The 16019-nt window shown below is 42.3% G+C and overlaps 1 protein-coding gene across 5 annotated transcripts in view; it reads left to right on the top strand.

The window, feature by feature from the left end:
* The window catches only part of SYNE2 (spectrin repeat containing nuclear envelope protein 2), a 181387-nt gene extending 167446 nt beyond the window's left edge, over positions 1 to 13941 (top strand). For 2 of the 5 annotated variants that reach the window (XM_064659377.1, XM_064659376.1), the window contains exons 106-118: positions 635 to 772; positions 1673 to 1867; positions 2693 to 2975; positions 3332 to 3400; positions 4185 to 4321; positions 5218 to 5368; positions 6937 to 7148; positions 9626 to 9826; positions 10187 to 10315; positions 10807 to 10995; positions 11682 to 11771; positions 11990 to 12036; positions 12843 to 13941. In XM_064659377.1, the coding sequence (XP_064515447.1) occupies positions 635 to 772; positions 1673 to 1867; positions 2693 to 2975; positions 3332 to 3400; positions 4185 to 4321; positions 5218 to 5368; positions 6937 to 7148; positions 9626 to 9826; positions 10187 to 10315; positions 10807 to 10995; positions 11682 to 11771; positions 11990 to 12036; positions 12843 to 13068 (2067 nt within the window). In that variant the 3' untranslated portion in view covers positions 13069 to 13941. The remainder of the gene's footprint in view (positions 1 to 634; positions 773 to 1672; positions 1868 to 2692; positions 2976 to 3331; positions 3401 to 4184; positions 4322 to 5217; positions 5369 to 6936; positions 7149 to 9625; positions 9827 to 10186; positions 10316 to 10806; positions 10996 to 11681; positions 11772 to 11989; positions 12037 to 12842) is intronic. The other 3 variants (XM_064659378.1, XM_064659380.1, XM_064659379.1) reach the window with 3 other exon arrangements.
* Positions 13942 to 16019: the final 2078 nt, after the last annotated feature.

Genomic DNA, 16019 nt, shown 5'->3' with positions numbered 1-16019 from the left:
GTTATGGGTTGTTGTGTTTGGGATGTTATATGATCCCTTTCCTGAACAGTAAATCCACCCAGGAGAACAGACAAGCTCCATGTCTGTTGGCAGCTTCTGTGGGGGATGGCAGCAGAGAAGGTTCCTCCTAGTTACCACACCAAATGGTACATTAATTACACTGGCATGATCATCCATGATCCAGCTTCTCCATTGTAAAATCAGTAAAACCTGATTTTAATCTCGTAGTTTTAATTACTTTAATTAGAGATGGAGTTTGCTTCCTTTATCTATGTCTATTTTAAATTTAGAACAAATTAAATGTAAAACCCGAGTCCAAATAACTGCTACACTGGTCTGAGGATGTGGAAGGAGGCCAGTGTAAAATCAAGACTATAACTTCATAGAAGCATCTTACAGTGCTGAAGTTTTATTCCCTCTTTCATACAAATAGTGTACTAACAGAGGACACCATTCTAGCATCACTACAGAAAGGGAACAAGTTTTATCCATGGTTTGCTGCCATTTGTGCCCTGAAGGCCTTTAAAGTAAACAGAAGTTTTGGAAAAAAACCCCACTGTTTTCAGAAGGGTCCTGTGACCACCTTTTTTAGTAGCTGCAGTCTTATAACACTGACTCTTTTCTTCCCATCCAGCACTTCACCAATCGGAGAGATGAGTTTGAGGGGACAAGGGAAAGCATCCTTGTTTGGCTCACAGAGATGGACCTCCAGCTGACAAACGTAGAGCACTTCTCCAAAAGTAACTTTGATGACAAAATGCGGCAGTTAAATGTATGTATCCTTGTAGAACAGTTGTTTAATGTAGCCTGGCTGATCCTGTTGGGCTGCCCTCTCTTGACAGAATCATCTCCTTTCCTGGAACTTCGCAATAGCCACCAGATCTGTGTAGGGCTGTATTTGTTTTAAGACACCAGTAAATTGTTAAGACCTATTGTCTGAATCAAGATTAATCTGTACAGTATTTAATTCAGCTTCAGTGTTCAAGCTCGGTTCTGTCCTGCCATTTTCTCCTGACACTGCATGTCAGTGGCAGTGATACCTGGGCTGGAAAGTAGCAGATTCCGGTTAACAGTAAAAGCTACATTCCTAAATTCAGTTGTGTTTTTTTTTTTCTGGTGAGAATTTTTTTTTAATTGCCATCCTCTGAGCACATTGTTTGTAGCTGGGACTTTCAACAGAAATAACACAGCAGGAATGTGCAATGATTCTAAAGAATATATTAGGTCTTTGTTACCTGCTCATATGCTCATTTTCTCCATTCTCCCTGCACTGCTAATTGGTTTAGGATGTAGATATGTAGATTTATTGTTGTGTAGGCTGGAGGCCCAAGCAGCCAAACAGACTTCTTTGCTGCTGAGACAAAGACTGTGTGTACCCAACAGAAAAATAAACTCTGATTAACTGAACTCTCGAGCCATGATCCTCTGCAGGCTCAGGACACTGCAGTCAAATTCACGTACACATGGGTGGAAAATGCCACTTCGTTTGGAACTGTAATTCTGCTAATAAAACAAACCTTTGGACCTTTTGAGTAAAAAGATATTTGCCAAATTAAGTTAGACAACAATGTCAATCTTATCTTTCACTGCACTGAGCCAGAAAAGAGGGATAAACCTTGGGCTAGAAAGGGCTGATGCAGAAGTAATTATTTTTCTTGTATATTCCAAACAGGGTTTCCAGCAGGAAATAACACTGAACACCAATAAGATTGATCAGCTAATCGTTTTTGGGGAGCAGTTGATTCAGAAGAGCGAGCCTTTGGATGCTATTCTGATTGAAGATGAGTTGGAAGAACTTCATCGATACTGTCAGGAGGTGTTTGGGCGAGTTGCCCGGTTCCACCAAAGACTGACCTCAAGGGATCCTGTAAGAATCAACACTTGTTTCGATTGTTGGGACAAGATTTTGGTGTTTGAATTGCAATGCTCATTGCTTATCCCTTGCAGCTTCACTAAATGGTTTGAGCTGAAAGGGCTCAGGAGCTCCACAGTAGATGTGCCAGCTTTGTTAAATCTTCATTGCCAGTCTTGTCTCGTCACACCCCTCCTGGTGGGACTCCATCTGCAGAATCTGGATAATAGCATGGAAGGAGTTCATATGGTTCATATTTATATAGTAGTGGCTTGAGGGCTTCAAAAGCTTTTTTGGTGTTTCTTAATTTTCTGTAATTTCAGTAATGTGCTTAGAATATCTCTTTATATATTTGTGAGTCTCCATCTGTCTGCTTTGTTGTGAGAACCCTGAATGGGGAGAGCAACATGCACTTTGCTTTTCCCTGGGAACATTCAGATGATTCTCAGTTTGCTTTCGCTCAAAAAGAAAGAATATCTGTTAGAAAGGCAGGTGAAGGAAGTAACATGAACAACTACATGTTGTTCACCCCTGCCTGAGTTTTGTTTCCTTGCTGACCTTTGAAGTCCATTTGTAGCTGGGTACCCCTCCCTGCAAACCAAAGAGAGATATTATGGTGGTGGTTGAGTGTCTTGAAAGAGTGGAGGTAGCTGCTGATGATGATTGTTTTGGGAAAAGAGGAGGAGGCAGAAATGATGTCTCCTTTTAATTTTAGGCACGTGATCTTTGATTTCTGCAGCTGACCACAGACTGTCCTGTGTGGCTCAACCATTAGCTCATGAAGCAGTGTAGATCTCTTGTAAATTTTACTAATATGCGATAATTGTTACTTATTTGTAGGGATTGGACGATGAAAAAGATAACTCTGAAAATGAGACAGATCAAGAAGACTCCAGAGAAATCCAGAACGATCCCTGGCATAAGAAGGCCATCAGCGAGGGGCCCTCATCAGCACAGTCCCTTTGCCACCTTGTGCCCCCTACTCAAGGTCACGAGAGATCAGGCTGTGAAACCCCTGTCAGTGTTGACTCCATCCCACTCGAGTGGGATCACACAGGTGATGTGGGAGGTTCTTCCTCTCATGAAGATGATGAAGAAGCAACATACTACAGTGCTCTGTCAGGTGAGAACCAATGTCCAGCGTTTTGGTTTGACATGGACAACTGCAGGATGCCCCTGTGTGGGAAGGGAGGGGGATTGAAGTCTTGCTCCCACATGGTTGGTTGGTTTTCAAGTACCATTGATAGATGTGAGCAGTCTCATCTCTTAGGTCTCTTGATGAAGGGAATGGTATTGTCTAAACCAAGCTTTTGTCTTCAGGAACATTAGGTTTTTAGAAATGTTACTTTTTCAGAATGTTTGAAAATAGTACCAACCACTTATTTTGTTCTTTGTCTTTGCTGTCCCTCATTGTTTCGGTTGTTTTTAATAGTTGGAAAATATTGAATAGTGAGGAAAATGACATTATTCTTTTTTCAGATGTAGAAATCACTGAAAACCCTGAGGCATATCTTAAAATGACCACAAAAACTTTGAAAGCATCTTCTGGTAGGCACCTGCTAATGCATGTGTCTGAACATGGCGATCTCCCTGTGCTGCACGCTATATTCCTCAACCTCTCTCATATGTAATGTCTGACTTCCTGCCTTGTGTGGACACCATGTCTCATCCTGTCATGGTGTTCTTACGCTGCAGTATCCACATGTACATTACAAAGCAGTCCAGAACATACCATTTAGATTTTGCCTGGTAAATGCCAAGGTGGTTAGTGTGCATTTCGTTGAAATGATCTTTTGGTACTTTCTCGGTGGTTTGCTCTGGGTAGTATCACTTTTTTGGTTGTTTCTAATTTTGGTTGCATAAGGCAGTAGCTCCAACTCTGCAAGTACTTTTTGTAGTGCATGACAGAACCGTGTGTGTCCTGTCTGTTAAATCCAGAACAAACGTTCTCCAATTCAGGACATGTCTGTACTTGTCCCTACTGACATGCATTGCAGATGTGTGATGGTATTGTTGGGATGCAAACTTTCCAAAACCACGGTGCAGCCTTTTTCTTTTGTTTTTTGACTACTCATACCTGTATTCAAGCATTTTCCAGAAGAAAACAGAATGTCCCATAACTGCATGGCTCTCATCTCATTACCTTTGAAACACTGTTGATGTTTTGCAAATGTGCATGCTTTGCAAGGAAAGCTGCAAAACTGTCATTTTTATGCCATAACTTGATGCCATTTTATTCAAAGCGCTTTCTAACTTTAAACAAAGCAGCAGCTTCTTTGTGGAAATGGGATTTTGCACTCATGGTATATGGTTTTGTTTTTATTTGTTTCAGGAAAGTCTGTTTCAGAAGCTCATCCTTGGCATTCTCCAGGTAGCCCAGTCTGCAGGAAACACAGATATAACCAGGCAGAGATGGTTGGAAATGTATTGTCTGGTCCAGAAACAAGTACTCCCTATAAACCAGACTATGTGAGTTCGAGGCTCTGTCAGCACTGAACCTGTTCTACACAGTCTGTTTGTTCTGTGTAACTCCATCCTCTTCCCTTCTCCAGCATCAAGGAAAAGAATGTTTTGGGGGGAATGTGGGGGGAACGTTCCCTTCATGCAAACTCAGACATTATTTCTGGTGGCTCAGGTAACCAGTGAGAGTCTCTATCCACGTGCTAGAAAAGCTTCTTTGAAGCAATTCAGAACAATCATGTTGGGCTCCTGGTCAGAGTCAGTGTCTAGAGTAACTTCCATCATCAATTGTCATAGGACAAGTCGAGGAGAATTTAACCCCCACAAAGGAGAGAGTGTGAATACCCTCTCTTGCTACTTACTGACGTATCTCTCTTTCCTAAGCAGACAGGCTTGAAGGGTCCTTTTCTAGCATGCAACACACCATTTAATCTGCTTCTAGGCACTAAAAAATGTGCCCAAATGGCTTATTGTTCATAGGTACCTCCACCTTGGTCGCTGTTTGCCAGCCATGGCTTTGCCAGCAGCTGCCAGGCTCAGTGGATCTGGATGGATTGTCAACACTCTTCCACTGATATCTGGCTGCTTTTGTCATCATTAATCCAATCTTGGAGCCTTAGAGTCAATATTGCCAAGATCCAGAATCAAACAGAGAGCGTCAGCAAATGTACATTGTCTGGTACATGCAGTGCAAAAGCAATTAATTTACCATGTCCAGTCTTGCAATAATTAGCACCACTATGGAGTGTTCTTGTTTACTGGAGAGGCACAGAGAACCAGTATGAACCGTTAGTAGAGACACAGAAGCCTGGTGCTAAATCTGACATGCAAGAGCTCAGCAGCAGCCCAGCCACCTCAAAGTAATACAAAATAAGTTTAACCTTTGACAACTTGTTAACCTGCAGGGCTCACCCACCAAAATGTCCTTCCAGGTGAAGCAGCTCAGCTCTGCAAGCAGCAGCAGCAAAGAGAAAACTCCATCTGCTAATATGAGTGATGAAGAACCCCAAGATGATCAAGAGCTCATGAATATAGCAGCAGCAGAGAAGCAGCCAGGTATGGGAATGGCTTTGGGGCTGTGGTGTTTGTCCTCTGACTCTGGGGGCACAAATGCAGCACATTTGCCCTGGGAACAAAATTGAAATAAACTGCTATAATCTCAGTTAATGTATTTTGCCAAGTTTCACTGAGCTGCCTTCTCACCCAGTTCTGTCCAACCCACATGTGCTATTCTAAGCTGTTACATTTTCTGCCAGAATTAAGACTTTTCTCCCTCATAAAATTACTTCTATCTCTTTGCTAGTTGTAGTGAATCGGAACAATTTCACTTTTGTGTGATACTGAATACTTCAGAGAATTTTAATTAGATTTAATAACAAAGAAGTGTGTCTCTGTCTAAAATATAGATTGCTGTGTTGAGCTATTGGTACTCCATATAACAGGATGCTACAGCACCCATTTGCAGAAGTGTTTTGTCAAAGCTGGTAATATATTCTGTTCTTCCCTGTGGTCCTTTTATCCAAATAGACCAACAAGCTGGTTCTTAACCTTTTAGGACCTCATTCCTGGTTTCAGGTGCTTGAGATTGTAATAATACATTGTACTGGAATCACAAAAGAGAATTGTGGTAAGAATGCTGCAGCTAGATGCACCAGCTTGCTTTGTTTATGTCTCTGGTCTCACAGATGGCCCAGGGTTGTGTCCCATACATGGGATGAATAGGAAAAGCTCTGAGAAGGGCTTAGATGTGCTTCCAGAAATACTGTTAGTGATTGCACAGGTGACAACTCCATGTCCTTTACCACTGAATTGATAAAACATAGAATCATGGAATGGTTTGGGTTGGAAGAGACCTTAAAGGTCATCTAGATCCACACCCTCTGCCATGGCAGGGACACCTTCCATTAGACGAGGTTGGTCAGAGCCCCATCCAACCTGGCCTTTGACATTTCCAGGGATGGGGCATCCACAACTTCTCTTTTCAAGTACCTCACCACCTTCAGAGTAAAGAATTCCTTCCTAATTTCTATTCTAAATGTGCCCTCTGTCAGTTTAAATCCACTTTGTCCTATCATTCCATGCCTTTGTCAAAAGTCCCTCTCCAGCTCACTTGTAGCCCCTTCAGGCACTGGAAGGGGCTCTAAGGTCTCCCCAGAGCTTTCTTTTCTCAAGGATGAACAGCTCCAGCTCTCTCAGCCTGTCCTTAGAGGAGAGGTCCTCCAGCCCTTTGATCATCTTCATGACTCACTGCAGCAGCTCCATGTAGACATAAAACACAAGCCCAAGTCCTAACTGCTGGATCACATTTGTCCTGTGATGGATTTTGGTGTCCACCAAATCACAGCTGCACTCATTGAATTCCATCTCCTCAGACTTGCTCTGTTCTTCTAAGTGCATTTATGGGATTAAAATCCTTTGTAGCATTGCTGTGTGGATAACTTGACCAGTAATATGAAATTTACAGGCTGCAGAATCTCAAGAAAAAAATGTGTCTGGATAACAGTAATACATGACAGCAATTATTTGGCCTTGAGTAGATTTGAGAATAATTTCCTTTTTGCATCAGTTTTACACACTCTGCACATTACTGAAGTTTTACATGTATCTTATTCTATGATTTGTAGGCATTATTGATAGGTGGGAGCTCATCCAAGCTCAAGACCTCAGAAATAAACTTAGGATGAAACAGAAATTGCAGCAGTGGCAGCAGCTGGACTCAGATCTCAGTGACATCTCTGCTTGGCTTGATAAAACCGAGGAAGAGCTGGAAGAGCTGCAAAAAGGGAAAATTCCAACGAGCATGCAGGCATTGGAACAAAGGGTCAAGAAGTTGAAAGTAAGTTATGGTGTACTGAGAAGTGGGATTTCAAGATGCTGATGCTCTTTATCACTGTGTTTGTGCCCCTGGGATCTGTTGGGCAGCACAGATGCCAGTAGGAATGTGCAAGTGGCACAGGGGAACTAAACTGCTCTCAGCTGAGAAGCACCTTGTTAGGCAAGGTGCTTCTGTCTTCATCTGCAGAGATTTGCAGACAGTAGGCCTGGATACAGCAGGCAGTCAGTCAGGCTGAAATAAAACCCTTTGTCTTCTTGCAGAGTGCTATCACCATCTTTTCCTTGTGCCATGTCCCTCTATGCAAACCAGAAACAGACTGAAAATTAGCCAGGTCAACAGGCTGCAAAGTCTAGGCTGATTTTTTTTTTTTAAATTGAATGAAAGGTGTAGTTCCAATAGGGAGGCTGAGAGAGATCTGCTCTAAAGCTGTGGGTTTTAGCAATATGGTGTTTGCAAAAAATGTTAGCTCTAAATAGCACCTTTGCCCAATAGCTGAAAGATTGATCCTTTTAAAATGTGCATTTTTTTGTTAGGCAAATACAGATTTCTCCTTGGATAGAATATATCAGTTATAAACAAGAAACAAAATAAATTCAGTCTCTGCTGATCTTCAGCCAAGTAATAGAACAATTAGAGAAACAATAACGTGAACATTTGACAGCACGTGGGGTCGTACTGTGTTGCCTCCTATGACTCAGCTTCCATAAAACAAGACTACATCAGGTCAGCAAGTTGAACCAGCAGGTCACCAGGGTACATGTAAGTGCTGGTCCCTGGGACTCAGTAACAAAATGCCTGAGGTTGGACTCTGAGAGAGCTGAGTGTTCCTGGCAGCTGTGGAAGTGCAAAATCCTTGTGTGCTCACCCTTCAGCCAGTAGCCTCCTATGGAGTCACCCAAATCCTGAGGTTACTGGTCAGTTTGGCATCACTCTTGGAATGATGCTCACATACAAGACACTCTGCAGGAGAGAGGAGGGATTTCTTAGGCATACTGAGAGTATGCTTTAAGCCTATGTGTCCTGGAGTAGTCCTTAGGCCAGGGAGAATAACTGCACTCCAGTAAGATTGATTCCATCAGCTAATCTGGCTTAGGCACCAAGTGCTAGGAAAGGTTTGGTGGTGCCTCTTGGGTGGAGGGACATGCTTGTCTTTAGCCTGGGGTTGGGTGTCTGACCTCTTCAAGGAGCAGAGCTTCACTTCTCTCTCCTGCATCTGCTTAAGAGGAGTCCAGCTGGCTGTAAATCCCCTTTTCAGACAGCTTGGCTTTATAGGGGTGTCTAAAAGAGCAAGCACACTCTCTAAGAGGTGAATTTCATGAGATGTCAGGACATCCCAATTGCCCTGGGTAAGGATAAGGCCAGTCTGCCTGCAGACTGGTTTACTGGTGTTCAGAAGTCTGTGATGGACCATTTGCTTTGTCTGATATTAAAAAAAAATAATTGTTGATTGGAGGAGGGAGGCGAGATTCTTTGTTGGGTAAAATGTGATTTAGACCAGCAGTTTTCAGCAAGTGGAATAAAGATCTTGAGAATATCTAGATTGAGACTCTTGTTAGAAAGGCTGCTAAGGAAAGCAGTCTGAGCTGTGTGCTTTGCAGGATTCATCCTGCAGCTCTTATTTTTCTACTGCAAGAGCAACTTGAAAAAGACTGAGTACCCTTGATTCAAATTGTAAAGCTGAGGGTGCAGGGTATTGTTCAGCATTCATTTTTTTTAAAAACCTTCAGAAATACAGGCTCTACCTTAACATAAAGGTGATTAGCTGATACAGCCAGGACTTCACAAATTCCATATTATTTCCCCCTGCAATTCTAAGGGAGAGGAAGGAAGCAGGAAGGACTGCTTTTGGGGGGACCTGCACAAGTCACAGAAATGGGCTGACAGAAACTCTGACTAGAGAGAAGAAAGAATTTCTAACAACGTGCTGGCCTGGTGTGGGACCAGGGGCCCAGATGGGACTGGCAGTCTCCATCCTGCAAGATACTCAAAATTTGACCAGATGAGACCCTGAGCACCCTGCTCAGAGTTGAAGTTGACCCTACTTGGAGCAGGAGGATGGAGTACAGACCTCCAGATGTCCCTTTCAGCATTATTCTAGGATTCTGAGGTGGCAAAACCTTTATAAATTAAGAGGAAATACCCTGTGATGACATATGGGAATATTTGCCCAAGTGTCAGGGAAAGAGGCAGCTCAGAGTAATGAAGGACAGATGTGGATTAAGACATAATGCCTGTGACTTAGGAAGAAGCCCAAGCCCAGACAGATTAATTTTTTCAAAATGAAGGTTTTGGCTTTAAAAAAAAACCAAAACATAAAGCAGGCCACCTACCTTAATGTGTTTCTTAGTAGTATTGAAAAGCCACCAGGTTCAAACAGCTTTCCCCAATACCTGCGATTCTTTTGAGTGCACAGTTTTATTGTAAATAAACGTGTTTTTCAACATTCATGAAAGTTCCTAATCCTCTTTTTCTACCAGGACATGCTTAAAGCATTTGATAACTACAAAGCAGTGTTGCTTTCTGCTAACCTGAGCAGCAAAGAATTCCAGAAAGCGGATAGCACAGAGTTCAAGGAGCTTCAGAACAGGCTTCGGAAGGTGAACTTGCACTGGGAGAAGGCAACTCGTGCACTGGACAGCTGGAGGAAAGGTTTACAACAAGCCTTACTGAGTTGCCAGGTGCATACCATGTGCCAGCTTATAAGGGAAAACTCTCTTTGGGATGCTACTGTGAGGGGTAGATAAGGGGAGAGGGCAGGTGGGTAATTCCTGCACATCAGTGGAACAGTTACTCACAATCCAAGACACTTTCTCTTATAAAGTTGACTCTGTTGGGTTTAAAGGGTTTGGTAAAAATATCTTTCAACTGGATAATAAATATCCTTTTATTACATAGGTGGAATAGATTAGAAACCTATTCTGTACCCTCCCTAATTGTGAATTTTATGTTGACTTTCTAATCTGGGCTGGGCATTTTGTTTGTAGGCAAAACCTACAAAGATGTTTTTTCTCTTATCTGCAAATCTTCTCTTTCTGTAGGACTTCCATGACCAGAGCCAGAAACTAATCCTGTGGTTAGCAAGTGCTGAAAGCCGAAGGAATGAAGCACAAGTCACAGATCCAAATGCTGACCTCAATACAACACTGGAATGCCAAAAGGAGCTAATGGTAAGTGTAGTCTTAACTGCAGCACCTCAGCTCTTCCAGTGAGTCAGTAGCTCTCACCACAAAATAAGAGCAGGATGTTTATGTCTCAAGATGCCTGCAATCTGTCCTTGAACCTGCTGTAGTCAGGCATGTGGATGGTTTCTGAAATGGACCAAGATATTGCTTATATGAGGCAATTTTTCCATTACACATCATAATTAAATTGCTTTTGAACAGTCTTTATGCTGGAGTAAGACTTCCAAAATTTAATGTCTTCTCTATATGACTTACCCACTGCTAGAACTATTTTTAAATGTTTTCAAGCAGGTACAACCAGTCTCTTCTAGAGAACTTCTTTTCCTATGTAGCTGTAATAGCCATTCCTATGTAGTGTGGATTGTCAGGCCGGTTGAGTTGTTCTTTAAAGCCTTCAGAATTCCTCCTTTTGCGACAACATCCTTCAAGTTGAGAGTAACAGTCTGTTGCACTGGTTTTTGTTTGTTTGTTCTAAGCAACTGGAGAAAGAGCTGCTGGAGCAACAGCTTAATGTAAACTCCCTTCAAGAACTCACTGCTTACCTGCTGCTTAAATCAGATGGTGACTACATTGAAGAGGAAGAGAAGGTCCATGTAATTGGAACAAAACTGAAACAGCTTATTGAACAAGTCTCTCATGACTTAAAAACAATACAAGGAAATTTGGTGAGTCAGAATTTTTAAAACTTGTTCCTGCACCTTCCTTAATGAAAAGTAATAACATACTAAGAGTAAAGGTATTTGTAAAAGGCTGACTTACTTAAGTTCTTCCACCTTTAAAAGCTGAAAAAAGAACAATTAAATCTGGCTGTAGGAAAAACTTCAGCACCGCAGGGCTGGCACAGTATTGTAAGAGATTGCTCAGGCAGGTTGTGCTGCCTCCATCCTTTTGAGGGGTTTGAAGAGCAGAGATAAAGTTTTCAGTAAGGCTTTTGGTCAGGTCTCATAACTGGCCTGACTTTGAACAAGAGATTGGACTAGCTGGGCTTCCTTGGAGTCCCTTCCAACCTGAATTTCTATGATCCATACCAACTATCAGGCTGGAAGTGTGTAATGAACACATAGGAGTTGTAGTTCATAGCAATGGGTTGCTTACCCTGAGAGCTGTCAGATAGAGATATTTTCAAGTTAATACCTGTATACACCTGTTCCTTTGTAATTCCTTCAGGCTGGGCATAGTAAAGCATTTCTTTATGCCAGAGAACTGGAGCATCAGTTCACCACTGGCTGTGCATCTGGGAAGAGGCAGTGGGCTGAGCACCTACAGAGGCAGTGAAAGGTGGCTCTTAGCACTTCATTTGTTGTGAGTTTTGAATGTGCATTTTAAAGAGGAAAGTGTTGTTATCTTTTAGGATACAAAAACATTCCTGCTAGTTCCAGATGACTTGGACTCAGGAGACTATAATCCAGAAGCAGAGAAATCCAGCCCTGCTGTGAAGAAGGCAAGTATATTTTTCTACTATTTTGCTATCAGCATATAGCATATTTTGACAGATTTAATGTAAAAGTTCCTCAAATATAATCATTCTACCTTTTAGATCCGTGTACCTTATTACAGAATTTACAGCCAGGCTTTAAAGTCTACAACTGTCTTTTCTGAGAAAGAGAAATTCCTTGTAGTTTCTGAAAGCTGGATACTAAAAGCTGTTTCTCTCAACAGATTGTGGCAAGGAGAACTGCTGATAGCAGAAACAGCAGCGGCACAAGGTATTATTTTTATACTCATCTGTCTCTTGAAGGATAGTGAATATGGCAGAGATGAGCTGAGTGGCAGCAGAAACCTGGGCAGCTGTTCCTCACAGGATGACATGTGGGTGGAGGTGATTTCTGCCTCCCTGTAGTGTCTCCTCTGCCTCCCATCTCTGGGCTGCACCTTTGTGAATGGATTCCTTTAGCACTCCTGCTCCAGGACCTCTGCAGTGATGTGCAGCCTTGGCTTGTCTTTACTTCTGAGAAAATATTATTTTGTGCCAAATGGGGGATATTTTAGGTTTTAATCCTCCTTTCGTTCCACCAGTATACCTGGAAAAAGAAACTTGCCATTGAGAGCTACTTAGTACAAACAGACCATGAAGGACAAAGGGAGAACGGAGCCCCCAGTGCATTTAGGACCTATTCAAAGATCTCAGTTATGCTAAGGCAGACAAGAGCCTCCTCAGTGTGAATGGTTCTTTCCTTTATAGTTCACCACATATTTGGAGTGGTTTGTTTGCCTCCTGGGAAAAGTTAAGTTTGCATTTGAAAATAGGGTAAAAACACACTGCTTTAAGCTATTGCAAGTAAACGTTTCTTCTTCAGTAGTAAGGACAGTAAACCCAAACCAGCAGCTGGCTTCCCACTGAGCAGTCCGGCACACTTCCAAATTATGGTTAAGGTGTTTCATGTGTTTTGTTCTCCTGTAGATACACAGCCGCCCTGCATCTCAGAAGGGTCGTGTGAACCCTGGAAAGGGCTAAAACAACTTCTTTAATTCAAACCTAAAGTGCCTGTTTTTCCTTATTTCTCCCTTTCAGAAGTGAAAGCCATCCACAACCCGTGCAGACAAACCCTCGGTCCCCCTCCTTCTTTTACCGGGTGTTACGAGCAGCTTTACCTCTCCAGTTGTTCTTTCTACTGCTTTTGCTCCTGGCCTGCATGATTCCATCTTCTGAGGAGGACTACAGCTGCACCCAGGCAAACAACTTCGCCCGCTCCTTCTACCCCATGCTGCGATACACCAACGGGCCTCCACCGACCTAAAGTCGCCCTCGCCTACACCAAAACACTCTGGGAGGTGCTTTTTTTTCGTGCTGCCAGCATCGATCAATCAAGCAGCAAATTTCACATCTCAAAATGTATATCTTGACAGAATTTCAGCATTTTTGTACGGGAAACAGACTTTTTTTTTTTTTCTATAGATTTTTAAACTGTAAGCAACACACTTTATACTTTGATGCAATAGATGCGCTATTTTGTTAGGGGCAGTGCTCTTAAGCTTGCAAGGTGTTTGAACACCGAGTTATTAGATGCAGAAACGACATCACAGTAATCTTAAACATAGCAGTCTGTCTTGGGTTAGCATGACAGACAAGCAGTTGAAGAGGGACTTTCCTTAACATGATTACTGCACACACTTCACGTTACCTGTATCTTTTGGTACTGTAGTCACTTTGTGGAAACAGAAGAAATTACATATTTTTGAATCTTTGTTACTGTATTTTGTTCACCTAACACATTCAATAACATGATGCACATGTGTTTTGTTTGACATAAAGTGTTCTAGTGGTTAGGACTGCTGTGTTGTCTTTTTATACCACTTTTGAAATAAGAAATTGCTGCATTGCATGGAAATGATTTATAATGCACATATTTTCTAGATGAACATGATTATGTAGACTATCCTTGATGTATACAAATAGTGTAATGACTTTTTTAACGAAAGAATTTTTTTCAGTTTTTAACCTGCTGAATAGTGTACAGTATTTGGGAGAGAATTGTGCATTTTTATAAGCTTTGTTTTTCAATTGAGACTGACACTTGGGCAATGGCTGGAAAAACACTGTGTACAGTCAGCATTGCCACTGCTCCTCAGTTGTACAGTTTGAGTACTGTCATTAAAATTTTGCCAATGTCTGCAGGACTATCGGTGTGTCTGGTGGGGGGAAGCAGCTTTATGTTCCAACAGTGCTGACCCTTCCACTCCTGTGTGAGTCAGCTTTGCTTGCTAGTGGAGCAGTGTTGGAAGAAGCACCACCACTGTCTTGCTTATCAGGGCAAGGAATTACAAATCCAGAAGTGGAGCCTGTGTTTGGTGGCACAAATCCTTTCCTTTGCAATTGTTGGTGATTTCCTTGAAGAATATGAAGCTGAACCAACTAACGCTTATTACTAGTTTGAAATGCTGAACTATTTCCCACCCTGGAACTGATTTTTTATACTGGGAGTTATGGGAGTGCTGGAGAAGGGGAAGTGCAGGTTGAGGAGAGCTCAATGCAGTAGAAAGGGCTTTGGATGAAAGCTTTTTGTATTTGGTTGCAGTGAAAATCACCCAGGAATTAGCTAATTTATGGAATGCTTACCCATAGAAAATGAGATCTGTGATTAGCCCGTGGGAATTGTCCCACCCTTTCTAAACTTGTCTCCACTGGTGTTTGCTGATTCCCCATCTTCTGCTTTGTTGTTCTGATGTTCAGAGAAAGACCAAACCAACAGCTTTTTCCCAGCCATGGTGGCAAACCCACCATGGTTTATTTTCAGGATATTAAACTAAAGTAATACAGCTGTGTTGAGGCGCCAGACTTGTGCTCCAAGACACCGATTTCACAGCTACAGCTCTCACACTAGTGCTGTATCCAGAGGTAAATGATGGATCCTCCCCACCCCTCATGCAGGCACACACACTCTCCTCTCTCCCTCTGCCATCATTATTTGATCTTTTCAACACAAGTACTTTCAGATGGAGCTCATTTAAGTTTCTGTCTCTGTAGAAGTCATCCAACTCTAAACCATTATTACATTGCCAGATTGTCACAAATGCCCATGCAAACCTTTCTGCCAAGAGCTAATAGTCAGTTGCTGACATGATCTTCAGTTCCTCTACCATTAAAGGTCCTATGCAGGGGGAAAAAAATTGAACAATGTTAAAAGGTCTAAAGAAAATTTCATAGCCTACAATTTCCTTTCATTATGTACAGTTGTATCAAATTGTTGAGCTGATGTAATATATAAAAAGAGGCGCTTTCAAGAAATTATCTCAAAATGTCACAAAAAAAAAGTCTGGGGAATAACTTCAATCTTTTTTTTCCCTGAACTTATTTTAAATAATTTTATTTCCAGTTGATTGCAATCACTGCACTGAAGGCTGACACTGAAGTCTGCTTTAAAGAAGTGATTCTGTATACCCACCAATTTCTTTTTGTCATCATTTTGCTCAGGAGTGGGTTGCTAGTGGTCAGGGAAGGGAAAAAAGATTAAGAAGAGAGGACAGATGCAATAGTTGGAGCAAGCAGGACCTGTGCATATGCTTTGTAGGAGTGCAACCAGCCCCAAACTCGTTTTGAGTTGAAGTCTTATTTCTTTGGCAGGAAGATGAGGCCTCAATCTGTTTTCAGCTCTAGGTACCCCCCCCTCCCAAAATAGTCAACACCAATGAGAAGGCTCCAGGGAGACTTAAGAGCAACTTGTAGCACCTAAAGGGGACCTATGAGAGAGCTGGAGATGGGCTTTTTACAAGGGCATGAAGTGATAGGACAAAGGGTAATGGCTTTAAACTGACAGAAGGCAGGGTTAGGTGAGATGTTAGGAAGAGATTCACAACTGTGAGGTTGCCCAGAAGCTGTGGATACCCCATCCCTGGCAGTGTTCAAGGGCAGGCTGGATGGGGCTTGGAGCAACCTGGGATAGTGGAAGGTGTCCCTGCCCATGGCAGGGGGGTTGGAATGGGATGATCTTTTAAGGTCCCTTCCAACCCAAACCACACTGTGATTCTGTGCTAAAATCCAAGCAAGACAAAAATTCTTACCTCAGAACAGGTTGCTCACTGGTGATAGCTCGAATAGGATCAACAGGCAACTCTCCAGGGGCTCTCTGCATTTTGAGGGTCTGTTAAACCACTGTATTGAAGCAAATACAGCAAATATCTTTCATATTCCCCAAGCCATCAGGAGTAAAAGTTCCAGCAATTAAAGGGATGGTCTCCTTTCACCACAATG

The sequence above is a fragment of the Pseudopipra pipra genome, chromosome 6 (assembly GCF_036250125.1).
Source record: "Pseudopipra pipra isolate bDixPip1 chromosome 6, bDixPip1.hap1, whole genome shotgun sequence".
Taxonomy (NCBI): domain Eukaryota; kingdom Metazoa; phylum Chordata; class Aves; order Passeriformes; family Pipridae; genus Pseudopipra; species Pseudopipra pipra.
The sequence above is the reverse complement of the archived record's forward strand: the minus strand, read 5'-3'. Positions and strand labels throughout refer to the sequence as shown.